The sequence below is a fragment of the Natator depressus genome, chromosome 5 (assembly GCF_965152275.1).
Source record: "Natator depressus isolate rNatDep1 chromosome 5, rNatDep2.hap1, whole genome shotgun sequence".
NCBI classification, from domain to species: domain Eukaryota; kingdom Metazoa; phylum Chordata; order Testudines; family Cheloniidae; genus Natator; species Natator depressus.
In genome coordinates, this window is record NC_134238.1 from 32,898,286 (window position 1) to 32,908,727 (window position 10,442).

At 44.3% G+C, this 10,442-nt stretch overlaps 1 protein-coding gene across 13 annotated transcripts; it reads right to left on the minus strand.

The window, feature by feature from the left end:
- Nucleotides 1-399: 399 nt before the first annotated feature.
- MOCS2 (molybdenum cofactor synthesis 2) lies at nucleotides 400-9,855 on the minus strand. 13 transcript variants are annotated; one of them, XR_012639494.1, is made up of 7 exons: nucleotides 7,705-7,729; nucleotides 7,511-7,629; nucleotides 6,019-6,100; nucleotides 5,171-5,316; nucleotides 4,073-4,226; nucleotides 2,928-3,046; nucleotides 400-563 (listed from the first exon to the last, which is right to left on the minus strand). XR_012639494.1 is itself a non-coding variant. In XM_074952538.1 (7 exons), exons 3-7 carry the CDS (start codon nucleotides 6,090-6,092, stop codon nucleotides 2,224-2,226), a joined length of 549 nt encoding a protein of 182 aa, XP_074808639.1. In that variant the 5' UTR covers nucleotides 6,093-6,100; nucleotides 7,511-7,629; nucleotides 7,705-7,729; the 3' UTR covers nucleotides 424-2,223. The 13 variants fall into 13 exon arrangements, 9 of the variants coding, with proteins under 9 accessions (XP_074808639.1, XP_074808638.1, XP_074808636.1 ...); XM_074952538.1 differs by having other exon boundaries at nucleotides 424-2,292; nucleotides 2,928-3,051; nucleotides 5,171-5,298; XM_074952537.1 differs by having other exon boundaries at nucleotides 424-563; nucleotides 2,928-3,051.
- Nucleotides 9,856-10,442: the final 587 nt, after the last annotated feature.

Genomic DNA, 10,442 nt, shown 5'->3' on the forward strand with positions numbered 1-10,442 from the left:
ATGACTCCCCTTTCTTATGCCTGGTTACTGGTGGGGGGGAAGGCAGTATTCCCCTTGATCTGCAATCTTCTCTCCAGCTGCTTATACGATGGGGATATGTGAGTGATTACTCTGTTCTCCTTCCATCAGATCAGGTAAGAAGCACCAGTGAAATCCATAGATTCCATAAGTTGCCTCTGGCCCAGAGAAGGTATAACTTTGCAATGTCATTTTCTGTTTTAATGCTAGCATATAAGCACCACACTGGTTCTGCCTGGTTCACAGACTACCACTGAGATGGCACGTTAGTTCAAAACCTCTTTGTAAGTAATACCCATTTTCTGCTTGATCCCAGAATCGGGGCTCTCCCTGGAAACAGATTCAGGTGGAGCCACTACTGCCAAGAATTTGAAACACTGGGTATAATAATTGCACTTAAAAAAACCCCAACAAATACTGATCTCTGTAGAAGTGATCTTTATTCATGGATCTGATAGCACTGAACAATCCGTACAGCAAAGCATAGTTCTTCACTCGCACATGCCAAACAAGGAAAATTCAGTCCATAACTTACTCTGCCTTACCTAAATAGAAGGACCAAAGTGATAAAGACACATTAGACACCCATACATGCAAAGAGTGGCTTCTCTTCTTCCCAGGGATGTCCCACTGCCATCAGTAGGAAGTACACCAAAAAGCAGTACAAGGACCCAGTTTAATCACACTTCTGTTTGAAGTTTGGGGTTTTGATTTTGTTTTAAAACTTACTCTAGTTGAAATTAACACCAAAGATTACTGTGAGTGAAAGATTAGAGAGAAAATTGTCTTTGTTTTTGCTTTGTGCAGTTGCCAGGGCTACTGAGGAAACAGTGAAACAAGTACGGCCTAAGTGTTATGTAATGGCCTGTTGTATAATCTTGGGCAAGTCACTTCACCCCTGTGCTTCTTTTCCTTTCCACCCCTTCTCTGCTCTATTTAAGGTTATAAATTCTCTGGGGCAGAAGCTATCACTCACTAGGTTTGTAAGGGCTGAGCACACTGGGGCTCTGATCTCAGTTGAGACCTCTACAGTACAATACTACAATACATACACAAATATCAAGTTGTACGTGTGAGTAACCTTACTTATGTGAGTAGCCCCATTAACTAATTAGTTCCTCCTGTTAAATCTACTGAACTATTTTCTTAAAAATTGACTTTAACAACTAGTTAAGATGAGAAGTTTTATTCCTAACTAATAAATATTCTTGCATTTGTAAGTTCAAGTCAGAGACTTAACACTGTTTTAATTTGTAACAACTATTGGGTTTTTTTTTAACCCATAGAATAAGACAGCTGCAAAAGCTGCTTCAAAACTAGTCACCTCGATACATCTATTAAGGTTCAGTTAAGTTTGTTTTATTGCTAATGCAAATTAGTTGTGTATGATCTCACGTCGAATAAAGAGCTTTAAATTTCCTTAATGTGATGAACCTGTAGTATCAGCTACACAGTAAAAATATTTCTATGAAACAAAGCTACTGGCAAGTCACATTAGTAACTCTGGGTATAATTTATATTTTTTTCTCTACTTGTACCAAAAATGTTTAATCAACTTAAGTGTCAAAAATATCTTAAAGCCAGTATGTTGACTTTGCAGTCATATAAAACCAACTAAGGATATTTTTAAGATTAAAAAACCACAAAGCTGATTGTCACGTTGTGATCTCCAGTGCTGACAGTGAACCCACAAGGTGAGAAAAGTATTAAAGCAGCATATAGTATATAAAACTAGACTCCTTTCAATTCAGAATTTTTGGGGAAATGGTTTTAAAAAACAGTCTAGCTAGTTAAACACAGCTGGGTGATTTTACAAAAAATGAAAGTTATTTGGGAACTTAATCTATTACCTTCTGTCTTAATTAGAAGGAAGTGTTTGTTATAATGCATATAACTGGCGGGCTGAGACGGTGTTTACATTGACTGTCCGCAGGCACAGCTGCCCACAGCTCCTAATGTCCGTAGTTTGCTGTTACCAGCCAATGGGAGCTGTGGGAAGCGGCGCGGGCCCCAGGGACATGCTGGCCACAGCTCCCAGTGGCTAGAAAGAGCAAACCGCGGCCACTGGGAGATGAGGGCAGCCATGCCTGTGGAAAGTCAATGTAAACACTGTCTCACAGCATGCCAGCTGATTACCCTGATGGGCTGCAGGTTGCCCACTGTAGAGTGAAGGGGTTAGTTTTAATAGTGACTTTGGAGATGGAGTTATTTTTCCACATCTGCCCAAAAGCATTCCTTGTTTTCTTTCCAAGAATATTCCTGCTCATAAATCTCCTGCAAACAAAAAAAAAAAAATGGGAAGTGCTTCAGGAGTCTGCTACATAGAAATATAACCAGTACACACAAAGTCAGCTAATCTGCCGTACAGTTTCCATAGTGTTTGGTAGAGACACAGAAAAAGAGGACACTGTCTTGAGATGCACACAGTGTCAGGCCCTGATTCTGCAATGAGTTCCATGAAGGCAAACACCTACGCCTATGCAGATTTCCCACTCAGATTAGTAGGGCTCTGTGCAGCATCCACCTGCACAGAGCTCATGAATGAAAGTGTAAGCTGCAGCAAACATACTGCTCATGATGATCAAGTTTTAATGCATTTGCCTTCTACATTATTCCATATTAAACTATTGAACCTTCATTTTAGAAAGGAGGATATTTCAATTGTTCATAACGTCCAAAATACTGGAAGTTGATACTCAAGGGCCAAGTCCTCAGAACTGAACATTTGGAACCCAGAACCTGTCCTGTCTCAAAGCACTGATCATCCTTTCTTGGACCATAACCCCAATCCCTTACATCCCTCTGCAATACAAATCACAGAAGTGGATAGCTGACTATTTTAAGTGCTTATACAACTATCAGACCCCAGAGAGGTGGCACTTTTTGTAAGCTACAATACTTAAATTCACCTTTTTCCAAATTGGAACAGTTGCTTTCAAAGTATTGATGCAGTATTGCACAGCCTCAAGAGATGCCACTCGGTGTGGAGAGGAGATTGCTACAATCACACTTGCTTCTGTTACTGGAACTAAACTAGGAAAAAGACAAATAGGACATTAGATGGTAAGGCAATGTAAATGTTAAGTCCAAAGTCCTCAACAATGGCTGGGCCCCATTCTACCAAGACACTGTACGCAACAGAGTAAATGAGCATCCTTGTCTCAAACAGCTTATACTCTGAACAAACAAAACCCACTCAACTTGAATCAGCAACAGATGTTTAAATCCTACGCTTTTTACAAACATTTCCTCATGAACCTGGCAGAAAGTTTGGCCCGCTAATAGCACAGTTCTGCATCCAAACTGAATTTGTAAAGATTGTTTCAAATTATGAGGATATTTTTCATCTAGTGTAATACAGTTTGTAAAAATAAGTGAAGTTTGACATAACCTAGCACTACTGAACAGTGGTAATCTTTGCTGAGAGGTGGAGGCATCCATTTGTGATATGCTCAAAATTAGACCCTGATCCTGAATCAGACTCCACTAGCACCAAAACCTGCATCTACCCACTGATTTCAGGAGATCCCAGTACAGGACTGACCTGGTAAGATTCATATGCCATTACTTTCTAATGGATCTGCATTTTAAACTCAACAAAAGTAATCTGCAAGTCTTGGGAAAGGCCCTTGATCTCCCAGCGAGCATGCCTGGCAACTCCTATTTCAAAGATATTCCAGGTATTCTAGACCTTGTATACTCTGGTAAACTTGACTTAAGTTCTGTAGTGAAGGGCTTGGATTCTGTGGTACCCCAGGGCAAGAGACTGGAAACACTATGCAGCTTCAGATAAATCTTAGTTTTATTTCCAGTGTGTTTCAGGTTACGTGCAGACTCAGGCAGCCATCACCACACTGGTTTGTACTTGGTTCATGTTTTGAAAGTTTCTCTGGAAGCGGATTTTTTAAAGTGACCAGGCACTGCAACACGATTTTTCAGTAAGGGGTGGATTCAGTGGCAGGTTTCGCAGCAGAGAATATGCAGGTTCCTGCCCACACCATATGCAAGTACAAACATACTGACCTTTAGTTAGACACATCTTGGCCATACATACCCAAGTCTATGGTGCACTGCTATATGTTTGATGGAAGCCCATTTCTGTCTAACATCTCTACAGATTTTCTTTATTTCAGCTTCTGCCATTGATGAGTATGCTTCATATTCTAAGTGAATCACTTTTTTCCCTTCAAAGTTATTCCTTGTAGTACCTAAAAATAAATGAATTACTAAAAACAAATGTTATTTATTTCTATTGCAAGAGTACCTGGGAGCTCCAGTCCTGGGTCAGGACGTTATTGTGCTAGAACAAAAATATACTCCCTGTCCCAAAGAGCATATGATCTAAGAATGTCCAAATTACATATTTCTTATTCTAGAAAAGGTTTAACCAGCTCACTGCAATGAGCTGGAAGTGACCGTTTTGTTAGTACGTTAGCAATTCTTCATGTATAAAAGGACAGAATTTAACCCACAGATTTTACATGCTAGAGTTACCAAGATGGCAACATCTTCACTAGCACAGATCTGGCCCTATATGTTTAGAAAGTTGTGCCTGTTCTCACTGCAATTGCTCATACAACACAAATAACTGTATGGAATTTAGGCACACAATGGTACTCACTTCTGAGCACAAAGGGTTCTGAAAATGTAGGTCCTGATATATTAACCACAAGGCTAGAATTAAGTCTTATCTCTTCAGATACTATTTTATGAAGAGGTAAGTTGCATATGGGCTACACTGTGGCATTTAACCCCAGCCCTACACTGGAGCGTGGTGAAGGGACAGCCCTGGTGATCAGCACATGAAGTTTACAGAACCATAGTTCTATCTATTCCCCATCTCCTTTTGTGTAAGTTGCTCCAGGGGAGCAACTAGCAGTCCCTGTGCTCCCCCAAATATAGGGGCTACAATTCTAGGCTGACCACACCAGTAAGGAGGCTCCTTAGGACCTCATTCCTTATTGCACGAGGACTGGCCATGATCTTGCTCGAAATGATTAATACATAATTTGCTAAACATTATTGGTTTGTCCCAGAGACTTATTTTTTAAGTAGTCTCAGAAGCATGAGGTTGAACTTATGAGGTGACCTGTGCTCTACTTACTGATGGATATACACATCCAGGGATTTATTTTAGGAGCCTTAAACTCACCTATGAACAGAGAGACAGCCCCGCAGCATGGAGAAATCACCAGCTCCGACACTTCATCTGCAGAGAGTTTTTCACAGTTCAGTTTGATGAAATCTTTGGGCTCATCTTCACTTTCATTCATGGCTTCGCTGGAAGGAAACAGAAAGCTACAAAAGTCAAAGATTTAATAAGTTACTTTTCTAGTTACATTGGCCATTTGGAAGCTGCTTTTTAAACAGCTGTGGGGCCAGAATTTATCCAGCAATTGTATGGCACCCACTAACATGCTTCAGCTGTAGGGCTCACCAGTAGAGATGAAAAAGTAGGTCAGTCTCCATGCCGAATCAGTTCTTAGCCCTTTTGCTGGGAGAACACTAATTGCACTTCTTGTTGGCAATTTCTAGAGGTACAGGGGCTCTCCTTGTTTTAATATACCAATTCTAGAGCCCAGTCTGCAGTGGGATCAGCTAGCAGAGACCCTTGTGCTAGCATATCCTATTGTATGACTGGCTACAGTAAGAATGTCAAATTATAAACTGTCTGGAGTTAGAAGAAGGCAAGGAATCTTATTACAATAAAAACTAGAGCACTGATCCAAATGATTGATTTGCTCCAGGGGAGCACCATCAGATTAGGCCTGAATAAAGACTGGGAGTGGTTGGGTCATTACAAAACCTAAACCTAATTTCCCCAATACTAATTTCTCCCTACTGTTACTCACACCTTCTTGTCAACTGTCTGAAATGGGACACGCATTTCCACTTCAAAAGTTATTTTTCCTCCCTTGGCATCCTGCTGTCAATTGAATTGTCTCATTAGACTGACCTCACACTTGGCAAGGCAACTCACATTTTTCATGTATTTTATACCTGCTGCTGTATTTTCCACTCCATGCATCTGATGAAGCGGGTTGTAGCCCACAAAAGCTTATGCCCAAATACATTTGTTAGTCTGAAAGGAGAGAGGTTCTTTTAGCAGAAAAAGAGGAAAATGATAATTTTATATTTCAAAATTGCTTTAAATCATCTCTCTAGCATCTTAATTTTAAAAAGTCAAAGTAAAAAAGGTTTCTTTTCATTGTGATATTAGCCAACCACGAGGATTGGCACCTCTACTGAAAGCCAACAACTATAAAAGCATGAAAAGATCTTAAAAAAAACAATTAAAGGGCCACATTATAAAGGGACTTAGGCACCACTAGTCTTCACAAAACTCCTGCTTAGCTGCTGCCAAACCCCATAGGTACCCAACCTTCCTTAGCACCTAAGTGTTTGCATTTAAAGTTTCCAGGGAGCCTATTTTTTGGCTTCTGAGCATGTACACTATTGCCTCACTCTAGGTAGCTGGACACCTAAAGCCCCAGTGTGATGCACAAAGCAATGGAAGATAGGCATTCCTCCTCCTAACTCATTTGTGGGGATAATCCCATAGGTATGCTCTGACCATGGCTAACGCCACACAAAGCAGGGGGTGGTGTGGTGGACCTCCCTCCTAACTTGTGGCCAGTGATTAGGGTACTCACCTGGGATGTAGGAGTCCCACCGTCTATCTGAGGGAAGAAGGGATTTGAAGAGGAATCTGTCACCTCTAGAGTGAGTGCTGTAGCTACTAGGCTACGGGATAGTCTGATATGGGCCTCCCTTAGTCTCTCCCATTAAAGCTGTTCCATTGTGGATAAATAATGAGTTAGTCAGTGGGCCAGAGAGAGAGAGTGCAAGAACATGTGACTGACTCTATAGCCTGGTGGTTAGAGCACTCATCCATGATGTAGGGGACACAGGATCCAGTCCTCCTGCTCCAATACTAACACAAAAGACTGAGGGAGACCTATATCAAAAACATCCCATAGTTCAGTGGTTAGGGCCTTCACCTGAGAGGTGGCAGATCACTGTTCAAATCCTTTCTCCCCTCTCAGGCAGAGGGGCAACTTGAACCAGGGGTCTTCCACATCCCAGGGATGTACCCTCATTGCTGGGCCAAAAATTATGGGGGAGATGGTCCTTCACCACCACCTTTGGTGCCTAACTCAGAGAGGGTTCACAGCTGAGAATCCCAAGCAGAAGGAGGCACCCAACTCCTTGAGAGGGGTCGGGCTTAGGACACATTCTTTTCCTTGGCATCTCCTATTGGCTAGTTCATGCCACTCCCTGCCTAGTGTGCTGGCTTTTGTGAATCCCACTCTTAGGTGCCTATTTCCTGTCACTCATTGTCCAGGAAGCCTGAATGCCAAACTCAGGTTTTGCAAATCCCAGTGATTTGTCTAGGCAACCAACTCCCTGTGTGAATCTAGCCCAAAGTATTTTGAAAGCTTTTTCCAATCCATTGCAAATACATTAATCATTTATTCCTGCACCAACTTACATCTTAGTGTCAGCATCACAGCTGTCTACTGCAGGGGACGCATGTTACACCCGCTCACAGAGTTCCAGCAGAAGGGGAAAGTCATCCACAAATCACTAGACCCTAAACAGAGAGGAAAACTAAAAAGAATTCCAGCAATGTTTCAATGCATGATCAACCCCCAGAGACCATTTACAAGAAGAAGCTATACATACCCAAGCGTCTTTGCCTGGAGTTAGCCCCCGCTGATAGGTGGGATAATAGCAACCTCGTCACCTGACTGCAGGACCAGAAGCTGATCACCAAGAAGCACGTATTCCTGGCGAACAGCAAAGACCACTTGATCCTGAATGGCAGCAAGTCTGAGGAGGATTAGCAGTAGCATAAATACATTTAAGTAAAGTGTTTGCATGAATTCTCAGTTAAATGTGAACAACTGACTGGTGCATAGCACAGGGAAGCTGAAGTCAGTAAGATTACAATTTATGCATCTGCATTTGTACTGTTTTCTTTAAAAAAAAAAAATCACAACAAACAACTGTATACCCTTGGACTTGGTGATTATCTTTTCATGGGCAAGGGCCAGTGGTGAACCAAACCAATACAATTTCTAAAGATAGGAATTGAGCTGGTTATTTCAAGCAAAATAAAAAATAGATCATATACAGTGGATAGGGAAGATAACATAACATGAAAAGATAACATAGAAAAGAGTGGTGAAGCTTTGTTTAGAAAAGGTAAAAACAATAATAAGAAAGGAATTATACACTGCATAAGCGTATAGCACAGATGGGGGGAAAATACTATTGCCCAGAAGCAAGTAGATGTACCAACGGGGCAAGTAAGACTATCAAGGTGTTAGTGACCTGGTTAGAAGCCAGTGGTGACTGCTGACAGAAAGGCAAAAGACAATTTCATTTTCCACCCAAGTCAGGGTAGGTTATGTAACATCTTCAAGAGCTTTGCACAATTTGCGACTGTAAAACATAATTTGATTTGCTTTTCATAAAGAGAATAAAACTTGCAAACTACTGATCATTTTGTGGCCTAAGTCCGTAGGTTTTAGTAACCAATCCAGTAATAGGCTATATGGTAAAATACATTCCAGTCTGATTACTTGCTACTGCTACCGCAAAACCCAATTTTGTTTCATTTTAGGCAAGACCCTCTCTAATATTTAATTATAGCCTTTCAGTTGCAAGCTTAGGGGCTGCTACTTATGCCAGCCAGTTTAATGCAAAAATCAGTGAAATACTCTTTTGAACATATTTGTAGAACAAATAAGATCACAAGTAGCAAAATGTAGAACAGATTTCACTATTTTTATTATACTGAAAAACTGACACACACACCTCATTCCACTATATTACATTTGTAACTCAGTTAACAGTTTAAAACCCCCCAGACCTGAGGAGCACCAGAAGCATGCTCTAAAACTACCTTGGATGCCTTTTAACAATTTCTTCCCACAGCTGTAGAGAGGTTAATTGTTGCGGTACAGAAATAATCTCAGAGCGAACACCTGCCAATTCAGCGCTCCTGGCAAAGTACAGCGCAACAACCTGTTAAAAAACAAATCACCATTCCGATTACACACCCTTCAGCTCCTGTCTCCTCAGTGGGTATTTCTAGCGTAGGAAATGGGCCCCCAAACGCATCAACATCATCCCAGGAAGAATTTTTTACGTTACGATTTTTTTATCATCATTATTATTTTTAATCACATGCAAGGCCGGGGATCTCGTTTCAGGCACGATAACCGGGAGAGCTCATTACAGTGACTGCAGCCCAGGCTCCCCAAGCCCTTTCATGATTAATTAGGCCCGGCTGTAACTGGTTACTGAACTGGGGGGCCCTTAAGGAGGTGGCCCGTGTTCTTGTGACTCCAGCAACAGACTGAACGGTGCGCGGAAAGGGGGGGGGGGTGTCCAGGTTACCACGTGTCCCGTGGTCACCCGATCCCCCTGCCGCCACCCGACCGCCGAGCCCGGCAAACACCGGCACGCCCTGAGCGAAGGGGCTGCCCCGGGGCACGGAGCGGGCACTGCAGAGCGGCTCTCCCGAGGGGGCGGGGAGCGAGCCCCGCCGCGGCTCGTTTCCGGCCGACTGCCTTGCCCCGGAGCGGGGCTGCTCCGCACCTCGCAGCCCGCTGTCCCTGCCCCGTTCCCATGGCGGTGCCGTGTAAACGCCCGCCGGCCGGCCCGGCTGCAGGCTACGCACCTCGCAGCTCATGGACGGAGCGCCGCGGGTCGGAGCCCGCTTCCCGAAGGGGAACAGGCCGCAGCGCCTGCGCCCGACCCGAGCAGCTGCCGCTGGCCCTGCCTCCCGCTCCCGGCCCGCCCACTGGGCTGGGGCTCCGCGGGCTGGCCGGGGCCCTGCGCCCTGCCTGGGGCCCTCGCCCTGCTGCCGGGCAAGGAGGGACCAGGCCGGGGAGACAAAAGGGTCCGGCCCAAGGGCAGACAAATGCGGCTCCAGCCAGCCCCAAAGTGGGGACGGAGCTGGAGTCCCAGCGCCGAGCCCGCCCCAAACCGGGGGGCGCACTGGGCGGCTCAGCCCCGCCTCGGTAATAACAGGGCTAGAGCTCTGGTGACCCCGGGGAGAGGGTGGACGTGGATCCCCAAGGCCCCTGGCTCCGTCGCAGCTCGGCTTCCGGGGCAGTTCCTGCTCCGGGGTCTCTGGCGGTGGGGCTGCTCAGCTGCTGGAACGGAGAGCGGCGGGGGAGCTAGTGCAGGCCGCTGCGGGAGGGTCCTGGGATCGAGCCCGAGCATGAAATGAGCCCGCAGGTACCGTTCTCCCCAGTAACAGACAAGCTCTCCTGGACATTCATTACAAGTTAATGAGGCTGAAAGCTCCTCAGGGCAGCGACCCTGGCTTTGAATGTGCTCTGTGACGTCCAGCACTGTCTTTTGGACAGTGTATCAATAACCAATTTGCAAACAAGGGATCCAGACGC